Consider the following 13449-nt stretch of genomic DNA (forward strand, 5'->3'; position numbering starts at 1 on the left):
AGGTCGGCTCGTCTGAAGTCGACAGCTCGTCTGACGTCTCCTCCTCTGCGGTTGGCTCGTCTGATGACGTCGCCTCCTCCTCTGAAGTCGGCTCGTCTGATGACGTCGCCGCCCCCTCTAAAGTCGGCTCGTCTGATGACGTCGTCTCCTCCTCTGAAGTCGACGTGTCTGAAGTCGGCTCGTCTGAAGTCGACAGCTCATCTGAAGTCGACAGCTTGTCTGACGTCGCCTCCTCTGAAGTCGGCTCGTCTGATGACGTCACCTCCTCCTCTGAAGTTGGCTCGTCTGATGACGTCGCCTCCTCCTCTGAAGTCGGCTCATCTGATGACGTCGCCGCCCCCTCTGAAGTCGGCCCCTCTAATGACGTCGTCTCCTCCTCTGAAGTCGAAGTGTCTGACGTCGCCTCCTCTGAAGTCGGCTCGTCTGAGGACGTCGCCTCCTCTGAAGTCGGCTCGTCTGATGACGTCGGCTCGTCTGATGACGTCGGCTCATCTGACGACGTCGCCTCCTCTGAAGTCGGCTCGTCTGACATCGTCGCCTCCCCTGATGTCGGCTCGTCTGACGACGTCGCCTCCCCTGAAGTCGGCTCGTCTGACGACGTCGCCTCCCCTGAAGTCGGCTCGTCTGACGACGTCGCCTCCCAAGTCGCCTTGTCTGAAGTCGGCTCGTCTGATGACGTCGCCTCCCAGGTCGGCTCGTCTGATGATGTCGCCTCGTCTGAAGTCGCCTCGTCTGAGGATGCTCTCTGCACTCCAGAGGTCGACGCTCCTTCCGGTCCAGCGTCCCCACCATCTCCGGTTCCGATGGTGGTTCTGGAGGTCACTCTGGCCCAGCCTGCAGAGACTTTGTCACCGGCCCAGCCTGCAGAGACTTTGTCACCGGCCCAGCCTGCAGAGACTTTGTCACTGGCCCAGCCTGCAGGGCTCTTCTGTCGTAGAAGCAGGCCACTAAGGGCCCATCACCTCCTCCTCTGCTGCAGGCGCCGGCCTCCAAGGGCTCGTCGCCTCCTCATCTGCCTCAGGCGCCGGCCTCCAAGGGCCCGTCGCCTCCTCTTCTGCCGCAGGCGCCGGCCTCCAAGGGCCCGTCGCCTCCTCTTCTGCCGCAGGCGCCGGCCTCCAAGGGTCCGTCGCCTCCTCTTCTGCCGCAGGCGCCGGCCTCCAAGGGCACGTCGCCTCCTCCGCTGGCCTCCAAGGGCCCGTCGCCTCATCTGCCGCATGCGTCGGCCCCCGGACTCTGCTGATCCCTGCCACCTCTCCATGGTCCTCTGGGCCCTCCCTCCGGGTCCCCCTCCCCCCGCCCTGCTCCTGGTTCCTGTGGGCATCTGGGATCCGCCCTTTGAGGGGGGGGGGGGGGGGGGTACTGTCACACCCTTTTCTGTCTTCTCCTAGGTTGTAGTCTCTGTCTCCGTTAATTGCTCCCACCTGCCTCTTGTTTCCCAATCACCATAGCTCCCGCTCCTCGTGTATTTAAACCCCTTCTGTTCTGTGTTCCTTGTGGTGTCATTGTTTCATTGTCCAGCGTGCGTCCCAATAATCATTGTCAGAAGTTCTACCTGTCTGCCTGTTTCCTTCCCGGTCTGGATCCTCGCCTTTCCTTGGCTCACTTCACCGGCACGCGTGACAGGTACACAGGTCGCTGTGTTAAAAGATTACAATTTGAATTGCCACTACACGACCAAACATGAGGATAAATACAGAAATCTGTCTGAAAAAGAGCGCGCAGGGGTGTCTGATGCATTGCTAGCAAAACTGCAAACCCAACAAGGACTTTTCACCAAACTTCACACCAGCAGAGAGGCTGCCGTGTCTTAAAGTTGAAAACAGAAGTTTAAGGTAAAACAGAAACACTCTGACACTTTTCTGATGATTTTCTAAACAGTTCTGTCGGGGAATTATATGTTTCTGAGACGAGTCTCTGTCTAAACATCACATGCATTACTATCATTAAGCAGCAGGTGTGCTGAAGCTGTCATCAGCTAAGGGGCGGATGCTTAAGTGCATCAGGGGCAGCGACGAACGAGGAAGTTGTGATCAGGCTGGAGATCACACCAGATTCGCTGCAGCAGGCGTGAATCTGCGGGTCTGCAGCATCCCCTTCTTAACGTGACAGCAGAACCTCCCATATAAGGAAGGTCCGCTCACCTGTTCGTCAGATCATTATTTCCTCGCCATGATCTTTTATCTTCCCATCATCCTCCAGTCATCCAACTGGAACCAGTTAGTGTTCCTGATCATTCTCAGAATATGCCATGCCTGCTCTGGTGTTAAAAGTTAGTACATTTAAGTCCTAGGTCATATTTGAGCCTGTTCTACTGTCATTTTGAAGGATTCTTATTTATATGTGTGTTTTTGCTACATTATGAGTAGAAATGCTAATAAAAACTCCCAATTATACAAACAAGTGAAACTGAAAAATTAGAATCTGGTGCAAAGTCAAATTTATTTCAGTCATTCAACTAGACAGAGAGACTATATGAATGCTCAGGAACCCTTTGCAGGTGTTTTGTATTTGTAATTATAAAATTTAGTTGATTTGGGTTTTGTTTCATATCACACAGTGGCATTTGAATATTTAAAATGCATTTTTTTATTAAAAGCTTTAGTTTACAGTAATAACTATGTCTAATGTTTGATTCTCTGTCTCATAATTTTAATTAAAAGTTTTACTTTGAGAGCACATTTTCCTGAACGATTAAAATGCAATTAATTGAGATTAATTAATTACAAAGCCTGTAATTAATTAGATTAAAATTTTTAATCAAGTCCCAGCCCTAATATATATATATATATATATATATTAATTATCAACTAAGAAACAAACTAGTTCATTTTAAAATGTATGAACTGAACTTTGAACTAGTTAGTTTTTTAACTAACTTTCAACACTGTGCCTAGCCCTGACGTCCGTTGTTTGCAAGGTGATGAAGCGTATGGTCTACTCCCGCTTGGTCTGGAGCATTCAGGATTTTTTACCCGGTGTCAGAGTGGCTTTCGGTGGGGGGCATAATACTATGGATGCTATAGCGCCATTGGATTTAGATGTTCGTAGGGCTTTGGCCAATAAGGAGGTGGTTTTAGCTGTGTTTTTAGACATTGAGAAGGCCTATGATATGATGTGGAAGGAGGGGCTCATGATGTCTGTTTAATGCTGGGATACGGGCGCGAATGCTGCGGTGGGTCAATGGTTTTTTGAATGACAGGACCATCCAGGTTTGGGTGGGTTCTGCTCTCTCATTGTCTGTGGGGGTGGAAAATGGTGTCCCTTTTCAACATCTTTGTTAATGGGCTGTTTGATTCCTTGAGTAGGGATCCGGGGAGGTCTCTGTTTGCTGATGACAGAGCTTTCTGGAAGCGTGGTCGGAATCTTTCGCAGTGGCGGCTTCTGAGAAAAATCTCACAGGGGCGATACATGACGACAAAGTCTACCTTTTTTTCCCCCCAAAGTCTACCTGTTTAAATTTTTATTTCCTCATATGGCTCTACAAACCTATTATCTAAGTCAGCCTAAAGTCTTTCTAAGCAATGTGATTATTTTGGCCCTTTGGCAAGTGAATACTCAAATATTTCAGTAAAGTAAGTAAATCAGAAATTATTACCTTAAGTGTAAAACAGCAACCAAATTCAAGGTAAAAAACATATTTAATGCGGTGATGCAATAGTAATATTTAGAATAAATGTGAAAACTAATATACAATTTATCATGAATACATGCCTGTAAGTATAAAAAGTATATTTAAAACATGTAGCGTCATGAATGGCCTCTAATTTGTGACAAAGGTCACATTTTCCCAGCTGGGTCAGACTGTAACTTTTGGTTCCACAGATTAATCCAGGAGCCATGATGTCTGCTGAATATCATCTTTATCTGCTGCTGTTCCGTCCCAGAAGAAGGACACTTCAAGTTTCACAATAATAATTTTAAATAATAAGTTTAATAAACTCTTTGATTTTATTACTGTTATTACAATCATCATAAATAATCTCTTGGTTCAGTAAATGTATTTTAATTACTGAAATGAATTATTATGCTTTGGGTATAATAATGATTATTGTGATAATCGGTTATGTGTGTTCAGAAAACCAGAAGGTCATCCTCCATTTTATCCATCCAACGCAGATGGGCTTATCCAGGGTAAAAGTTAAACTGCTCTCACATGTTTTTACTCATGACCAAGCTTTCTGAGGCTGAGAGGGCGTGTTCTGTGGTTTTGTTAAAACTAAATCTTCCGCAGCTGTAAGTTCAGTTCTTGAACCCACCACCGATGCTCTCGGCGATGAGAGTCATTCTGAGGATAAGGGACGGCCGCCCTGAACCTCCACCTGCTGTTCTGTCACACCGATAGAATAGCTTTGAATAAACGCACCTGCAACCAGTTGACGCAAAACTCCTTCAGAGTTAAGTCAAGACGAGAAACTCCTTAAGAGTTATTGATTTTGAGACGCAAATAGTTTCATCAGTCGTGTGACCCACGGAGAAATCCCAGGACTGATTTGGTCAGATTGAGGTCCTTCTACCAGCCTCGTGCCCAGAGGAAATCATCTCCACCTGACATCTCGGATCCAGAAGGGGGTCTCCTGAAACTGGGTGAGGTAAACACTTTCGACAGATGACGTCTGATGCTGTTCTCTCTAAGTAACAACTGAGTTAGCTGCAAAACAAGCATTCACCCAGAACGAGTTCCTCTCTCTGAAAGAAACCTTCTGAGAATCCATTCACGCATCCAAGCTCTCATTTCGTTTTAGCTTTCCATCCAGACACAGGTAAAGCTTTTGATACCAAGTCTAATATTAAAGCTGGTAAATTGTCATTTAAATTGTCATTTTTATGAATTGTCGTTTTTAATTGCCATTTCAAATTGTCATCGTTAAAATTGTTAGTAATAAATTCTTAACTTTTAAACTCTGCCTCATCTTAGAAATGAAACACAGAAAGGTATAAATATTATTGGTTATTGAAAAGCAAAGATTCCTAACTTCTGATTCAAAAATAAACTTTTGCTATTAAATTTAGTTATCTTAAATTAAATATTAATCTTTGGATTAAATATAGACCAAGCAGGTTGGTCTATGAACTTCTATCGATTATATAATTATCCTGGATATTTATACATGTATTAAGCTTCATATGCTAATTTGCTTGATCATTCTCAGGATCTAACAAAGCTGATAGCAAACAGCATTGTATCCTAATATGTAGATAATCACGCTACAAACATAATCAGCAACAAATCAGCTATCTGTACATTTTTATAAAAGAAAATAGGGTTCTGTGAATTGTTTCATCAATCTATTAAGTTTTCACAATCTGGATTGTTGCATTTTGAGTAAAAGAAATAAAAGTTTCACAGCGAGTAGTTTATGCCACAAGCAAAGATATGGAACCTGTTCATTTGTAATGAAACTTTGCTCGTCTGTCTTTCAAAGCAGCAAAGTGATCGATGATTGAAGTCAGGCATGGACCAGACTAGCTCCCTCTCTATGGACAGCATGGCCAGCACATTAAGGCATTCCTGGCCAATTAGATTTCTCACAAATGTCTTTATTCTGTTGAGAGTTGAGAATCGCCTCTCAGCCTCAGCTGTCGTCATCGGAGTTGTGGTGAGGATGTTCATCAAAGCGACCGTCTCAGAAAATGTGTCCTGGAGGTTTTATCTCATGAGAAGCTGATGGAACGCCAGCGCACCGCAGCAGCTTCTGACGGGTAAAATGCTAATAATTTTGTGCTTTGGTTATAATTCTGGTTAGAACGTGGACATGAGAGTGGGGTTGGGTCTACCAGAGTGTTGCTCTGAGATTGGTCGAGTGGCTCTAAACATGTGGCAGGCCTCCTGGGATGCGGGGTCGACTGGGCAGACGTATTACGGGCTATGACATTGTGTAGGTGCCTGTGGGCTGGCCCTTCAGTGTGAGAGGAGGGATTCTGTGGTTTTGACATGCCTGAGGTTGGGACATTGCCTTAGGGGAGGTTTGTTTTTGGTGGGTCGACATCTGGATGGCTGTTATGCTTGCGGGGAGCGGAAAACGGTTGCTCATGTCCTACTGCACTGTCGTATCCAAGTGGTTGAGCGGCGGGCCCTGTTTGTTTTCCTGGAGACTATTGGTGTGACTGTGTTTGGCCTGCGTACTTTGTTGGGGTTGGAAGATCGACATGTTGAGGGGGCGCTTTTGGCTTTTCTTCAAAAGGTTGGCGTGTACGGCAGGTATTTGCCATTATTGCTGGGGCAGCAATACGTCTTGAAGGCGTATAGCCTGCCTTATCTCCCATTAGAAGAAAAAGAAGGAAGGGAGAGACTGGGGGTGTTTCTCATCGTCAAGGAACCTTGCCTTGATGTCTTGGCCCCGCCCCAGTTGCCTAGGAGAAACATCATCAAGAGCTGCCAAGACGTGTTCCAATCGGTTCCAATGTTCATGTTCTACTGAGGCATGTGTTTTCTGTTTGTTAGCCATTTAGCTAGCTGACAAGGACACACGGGAGGTGTCTTGTAGCCTAGCCTTGGTTAAAAATTACCCAGAGTACACAGCGGTATTTTCAAAAAGACGGCTGATCAGAAGCCGGCATCTACTTTGGGGACAATTTTCAAGTTTAAAAGTAAGTCAGCTAATTTAAAATGTTTTTTTATATCCAAAGAAGTTATCTATTGTTGGTCAGTTGCTTGGTAGTTGCAGCTTCGGTGGCTAGCGGGTAGTAACTCATTTATATTTTTTATTTAATAAACATATACACAATTTAAAAAGTAAAAGTCTTGTTATATTGAAACTGATACATATGAAATATAACATTATCTCCCATGTCACATGACGTTACGTGACTGCCGTGGAAGCCACAGTCACGTGATGCAAGTTTGTTCCATTTAACCATTTTCTTTGACCAAGGAAGGACAGTGTCCTGGCCTTGCAGGACATCGCCTCGCAAGGCCAGGTGCCTTGACATTGAGAAACACCCTGGATCTGTGCCAGTTGTCTCATGTGGTCCATTTGTTTGTGTTTTAATGGCTTTTAAATTAGTTTTAGTTCTTTAAGCTCAGTGAAGCTTAAGAGCTTTTAGAGGTTTTGAACAGACGAGGGACCAGAGTGCTGGCTTCCTCTTGGCTCCCAAACTTGTGTATATAGTCAGTGGACTTTGTTTGTGAATGTTTGGGAGCATTCGGATGTCTGTTTTAAACATAAACCCATGGCCATTTTAACAATGTGTTTTAAGTACTTTTAGATTTGGAGCTTTTTGTCTTTTTTAAATCCTTTAATGAAATCATTGTTTACTATTTTAACACCTGAAACACATGCCTCTGTGTTACTCCCTGTCCTTCTCCTTATCCACCAATAGAGGACGTAACGCAATGGGGGCTCGTCCGGGATCTTCAACCATCCCATGAAGGACTTTTAATAGCATGTGCTTTTTGCAAACAGGCTTTATTCATAGGATTTTAAAATGTGTGGTCAGCTGTGTCCTCTCAGGTATTGTGAGTATGTCCTTTTTGTTTTATTTTGTTGTTCTTGTGAAATTTTCAAGTGAACAGTGTGAATTCCCTATCGGCTGTAGGAGCACACCCTCTTTAGGATGCGTTCTGGTTTATGTTTTTCTAGTGTTGGGCAGGGGCGGATTAAGGACTGAAGAAGATCCGGGGCTTAACACACACACACACGTGCACACGCGCGCACACACACACATAACACGCACTAGTCAACAGATATATTTGTCTTGTAACACATAATTTTTTATCTGAAACTACATATTAAGCATATTCCGGGCAGAGTATTGTTCCTGTTAGTGTTTAGTGTGAGATGATAGTAAATATTCCCTTTCTTTCTCCAACAACTTTACCTGATAGTAAGCTAACTTTAGGCAAACCAGCAGCACAACTAATATTTTCAAATAAGACTCACAAACCTGAGTCAACACCAGTCTCATCAAAGCTGGGGTTCTGTCGCGGTACTTTTGGTCTAAAATACGTCCTTATGTCCATCTTCACACATGCGTTTCAGGCAGAGTGTAGAAAAAAACAGGCACTGCAGAAGAAGCCGGCTGCTGAAGGGCTACTTCTTCAGTGGTGGAGGCTCAGGCAGGCTGTATACAAACTACTGCTAGCTGCCCCCTCTCTGTTGGACTTTGGTACTGCATGCTACTTCCACGTTTGAGATCCGGGGCTTTTCATTAAAGATTTGGGGCTTCAGCCCAAGTAGCCGGGCCTAATGCTGCCCCTGGTGTTGAGGTTATGGAGGTTAGCGTTGGTGGAAATTCTACCATCTCAGGAGCACCCCAGGGATTTGGAGAGATGGGCTCTTCTGTCCACTGGTCCATTTGTGCTTAATCGGCCCACCTCTATGCCCCATGAAGACTAGGGTGGAGATCAGCAAGGACTCCTCCGATTTAGCAAAAGGCAATTCTTGTTGGACAAAAGACCTAGGAGTGTTTGTGATAAAAGCCATGGAGGGCAAAGGTGAAAGAAAAAATTTGTGGTTGAACTTGTTTTAATTTTTTCTTTCTTTTAAGGGAGGAAGCGTTACAGCTGTTGCTGTTTGTCCCAGAAATCTGACACTGTGGAGGATAATCAGCGCTTTGCCTCCTCCTCCTACCTGCACAGCTGCACTCACTTGGGCTGATCACCTCCTGAGCAGCATAAAAGGCAGAGCTGCCAGGAGGAAGGAGAGACTGGATCTGTGCCAGTTATCTCATGTGCTCCATTTGTTTGTGTTTTAAAGGCTTTTAAATGGGTTTTAGTTCTTTAAGCTTGGTAAAGCTTAAGAGCTTTTAGAGGTTTTTTACAGACGAGGGACCAGAATGCTGGCTTCCACTTGGCTCCCAAACTTGTGTATAGTCAGTGGACTTTGTGTGTGAATGTTTGGGAGCATTCGGATGTCTGTTTTAAACATAAACTAGTGATGGAATGATGATACCTCAAGGAGTGTATTGACACACTAGACAAACTGTGTCGGCACTGTACTGACACTGTGTTGGTCACTCAATAGCGACACCTGCAGTATTTCTAAAATCATTGCAGGTAAATAAGATGGAAAAGCTTACATGCTGCAAACCCACACCAGGTGTGCAAAATTTAATTTCCTGTAATCAAAATATATCATTATGTAATTTAATTTACTCAATTTAAGTTAAGTTGTTTATGAAAGGAGTTTAACATTTGCTTATAACCTTTGTGTAAATGTTACAATGAGTTGGCATGTTAAATCTGAATGTGTCTAATAAAAATCAGAAGTAAAAGTTTTAACTTATGTAAATGTGTTAACCTCTGTGTTAGATCATACAAAATAAAAGACTAAATATGGATTCATTTATGCATTTTTATTGAGGAACAAAAGTTTGTGCAGTGTGTTTGCTCCAAGGCGATTTCTCCTCTTAGACACCAGTTCCCCTGCCTTAGAAAACACTCTTTCACAGGGTACAGATGAAGATGGTGTGCATAAGAATTGAAGTGCGAGTTGATAAAGGTGTGGATATAAATTCTGGTTATTTTTCCAATATTGTAATGGGTCTTGTGTTCTCGGTGCATTTCTTTCAGCCAGGTAGCGTTGGACTTCAATTATGGAATTGGCTGTAGTATTAGAGGTCATCCTGCTCTCCTCAACCTCCATATCAAGGTGCCTCCAGAGATTGTGTCCTAACAAATAAATTGGAAATAAGTCTGTTAATCATTGGTTTACTATCACATGACAAACTTCCGCAGAAATAAACAAATATTCACAAAGAAATGTGTTTTCATACCTGAACTGTGTTCTGATCCACGTGAAGTGCTAGGCTCCTCTACTGCTGGGTCAGGCTCATGGCTCCTCATTTCAGCAGCACACTCTGACTTCAGTCTCTTGACAGCTTCAGTTGCTTTCAGTGGACTAAAAAAGCCAGCAGTTTTAAACCTGGGGTCCAACAATGTTGCCAGTGACATCACACTGAGCGATTCCATGTTGCAGATGGACTCGGTTAGCCGCTTTGACAGATTTTCAGCCAGCTGTTTAGCAGTGGGTTTTGTCACCGTTGAAGATTGATGTTGAAGCTCAATGTGGATCATTCTCATCAATGGAATAACCTTTGACACCGAGACTCTTTTTTCCTCAGAGAGTTCTCTTGTGGCTTGGTAAAAAGGAGCAAGCACCCTGAGCATCTCTTCAATGATTTCAAATTCTTCTGGAGTCAGTGGAGTGAGATCAGTTTTTAATGAGGCCAGTGACACCCAGACTGCCTCCTTCTGCTCAGTCAGTCTCTCCAGCATGTGGTAGGTGCTGTTCCATCGTGTCGGCACCTCATTTATTAATTTATGCAATGGTGTTCCCAGCTGTTGCTGCATTTGAGTGAGCTTTTCCTTGGCCATGGTGCTTGATCGAAAGTATGTCACAATTTGCCGTGCTTTGTTGCGTAGTTCTGTTAGTGTTGAGATTTGATCACATGATTTTCTTACAATTAAATTTATGGAATGGGCAATGCAAATGGTTTGCCGTACTTGCAGCATTCGAGCACATGCAATCATGTTTGCTGCTGCATCAGTGACAAGACACCTGACTTTGCCTGCTATGCCCCACTCCTCCATGAGGCTCCTTTTAACTGTGGCCATGTTTTCTGCAGTGTGTTTCTGAGGGAAATGCTGCACTCCCAAGACTGATGAACAGAGTTCATGGCTTTCTTTGTCCACATAGTGGCAAGTAACGGCAAGATATGCCTCCATATTAATGGATGTCCACATATCAGCTGTTAAACTAACAGCAATGACGCTCTGGAGGTCCTTTTTTGTTTTCTCCTTTTCCTCTTCATATTTCTGGCTCACCAAGTCCTTGATGACCTACAAGTAAACATACCAATACTGTAATACCAATGTTACATAAACACACACACACACACACACACACACACACACACACACACACACACACACACACACACCATGAAAGTAGTTGATTAATTAAAGCAAACATTTCTTAAACATACCTTCCTGCTTGGTAGAACATATGAGGGTGCAATAAGCTTCAGGAGCTCCCTGAATCCCTCATTTTCAACAATGGTGAGTGGCTGGCAGTCTTTGATGATCATGTTAACCACAGCATCATCCACTGCTTGCTTGTTAGGAACTGCAAGCCAAAAGGAAATACTTTTTTAAAAGCTTTAAAAAGCTTATGAAAAGGATTTTACAAGCAATACTACAGAGTCACACAAAGCCTTTTGTGTGTAATAGACTAATTTTGACAATTCAGATTTTTTGGTGATAATTTCAACATACCTGGGGTATCTACCAATTCATCGTTGCCATGCCGAGCTCTATAATGCCTCAGCATTGATGAAGTGCTCTTATTTGTGTAAGACAGCTCTGTGGAGCAGAGCCGACACTTCACCTACAATAAAATAAATAGTTAATTTATCTGAAAACAATTTAAGCCTCTTACCAGAGAAAGACTACAAACACATTTACAATACAGAAATAACAGTAAACGTTGCCAAATGGAGAAAACAATTTACCTTTTTTGGCGTCAAAAGATCAAAATTATTCCAGACTGGGGAAAACTTCTTGGAACGATCCATGAAGTCAGCGGAGAGAAGTGAGCGTGAGGTAAGGAAAAATCCAAAATCAAACAGCAAACAGCAAAACTCTAACCAACAAATCCGCAACATGTCGATACAGTTTGCTTCCTTATAAACACAATTTGGCGCGGCGCATCCAAACGACACACAATCCTGTGTCGGTCACGTGATATTTTCTTAAAGCGATACACGCACCGATACGGGGTTTCACTCTTGTGCAGTCGACACTGTGCTGACGCGCCAGTGTCGTTCGTCCCATCACTAACATAAACCCATGGCCATTTTAACAATGTGTTTTAAGTACTTTTAGATTTGGAGCTTTTTGTCTTTTAAAAATCCTTTAATAAAATCATTCTTTACCATTTTAACACCTGAATCACATGCCTCTGTGTTACTCGCTGTCCTTCTCCTTATCCACCAATAGAGGACGTGACTGTCACGCACTGAACTCTGAAGACCCGTGAAGACGCCAAACACAGTAAAAAATGGATTAAAAAGTCTTTATTTTTAGCAGAGTTACCAGAGTAGGGCGAGGCTGAGGCAGGGTCAGAGACAGGCAAGGTTCAAATGGCAGGCAGCGAGCAAGGCAGGGGTCAGGAGTAAAAACAACGCCTGGAGACAAAGATCAGGCAGGGTGGATGGCTGGAGAACTACTGGCAAGGCTGTAATAATCTGGCATCTGTTGACTGGATGGCTGGTTCTTTTAAAGCAGGGGAAGCAGGTGTATGGGATGAGGCTGATTACAGGAGCAGGTGGAAAGAATGGAGCTGATTGAAGCTGACAGAGGTTGCTGGGGAAAACAGGGCTTGGCTGGAGCTTGGTGAGAGGACAAGGTGAGCTGAATGAGGAGGAAATTATAAGGCAGATGAGGGTAAAGGATGGGAGTCATGACAGAAGACCCCCCCCCCCCCCCCCCCCCCAAGGGCGGATACCGGACGCCCACAGGAAACCAGAGCAGGGCAGGAGGAGGGGGGACCAGGAAGGAGGGCCAGAAGAGTCTGGGGGGCCGGCGACGGGGAACCAGGAGCCTGGACTGTTGGAGCCTGGGGGGCCTGCGACGGGGAACCAGGAGCCTGGACTGTTGGAGCCTGGGGGGCCTGCGACGGGGAACCAGGAGCCTGGACTGTTGGAGCCTGGGGGACTGGCGACGGGGAACCAGGAGCCTGGACTGTTGGAGCCTGGGGGGCCGGCGACGGGGAACCAGGAGCCTGGACTGTTGGAGCCTGGGGGGCTGGCGACGGGGAACCAGGAGCCTGGACTGTTGGAGCCTGGGGGGCCGGCGACGGGGAACCAGGAGCCTGGACTGTAGGAGTGTGGTGATAGAGGACACTGGTGGACGAGGACTACGAGGGGAAACTGTACCAAGACTAAGACTACGAGAGGACGCACACTCGGGGACTTGAGGGGACGCACACTCGGGGACTTGAGGGGACGCACACTCGGGGACTTGAGGGGACGCACACTCGGAGACTTGAGGGGACGCAGACTCGGGGACTTGAGGGGACGCAGACTCGGGGACTTCAGAGCAGGAGACGTCCTCTTCAGAGCAGGAGACGTCCTCTTCAGAGCAGGAGACATCCTCTTCAGAGCAGGAACCAGAGACGTCCACTTCAGAGCCTGGAGGCATCGACCCTTGGACTGGAGGCTCGTGGAAAGGCTTCACCTGAGCCCCTTGGACGGGCTGGGCCGGAGCCGGGGCCTCTTGGACCTCATCCGTCGAAGCAGGATGCGATGCGTCCACCTGGACCACCACCAGAGCAGGATGCAATGCGTCCTCCGGGACCACCGCCAGAGCAGGATGCGATGCGTCCTCCGGGACCACCGCCAGAGCAGGATGCGATGTGTCCTCCGGGACCACCACCAGAGCAGGATGCGATGCGTCCTCCGGGACCACCGCCAGAGCAGGATGCGATGCGTCCCCCGGGACCACCGCCA

At 45.7% G+C, this 13449-nt stretch overlaps 1 protein-coding gene across 1 annotated transcript; it reads right to left on the minus strand.

Annotated features, from left to right (window-relative positions):
* Positions 1-9279: 9279 nt before the first annotated feature.
* Positions 9280-11772, minus strand: LOC129156997 (zinc finger BED domain-containing protein 4-like). Its single transcript, XM_054736067.2, has 5 exons — positions 11452-11772; positions 11216-11327; positions 10927-11066; positions 9715-10780; positions 9280-9610 (listed from the first exon to the last, which is right to left on the minus strand). The coding sequence occupies exons 1-5, from the start codon at positions 11602-11604 to the stop codon at positions 9285-9287; spliced, it is 1797 nt and encodes a 598-aa protein (XP_054592042.2). The 5' UTR covers positions 11605-11772; the 3' UTR covers positions 9280-9284.
* Positions 11773-13449: the final 1677 nt, after the last annotated feature.

This window comes from Nothobranchius furzeri, chromosome 13 (assembly GCF_043380555.1).
Source record: "Nothobranchius furzeri strain GRZ-AD chromosome 13, NfurGRZ-RIMD1, whole genome shotgun sequence".
In the NCBI taxonomy this organism is placed as follows: domain Eukaryota; kingdom Metazoa; phylum Chordata; class Actinopteri; order Cyprinodontiformes; family Nothobranchiidae; genus Nothobranchius; species Nothobranchius furzeri.

Bases quoted from the DNA above. Each gene is read 5' to 3' on its own strand.
- LOC129156997 (XM_054736067.2), bottom strand. From the start codon at position 11,604: ATGTTGCGGATTTGTTGGTTAGAGTTTTGCTGTTTGCTGTTTGATTTT. The intron at 11,328-11,451 runs GTAAATTGTTTT...ATTTTATTGTAG, and splicing joins ATCTTTTGACGCCAAAAAAG to GTGAAGTGTCGGCTCTGCTC. The intron at 10,781-10,926 runs GTATGTTTAAGA...GTTTACTTGTAG, and splicing joins ATGTTCTACCAAGCAGGAAG to GTCATCAAGGACTTGGTGAG.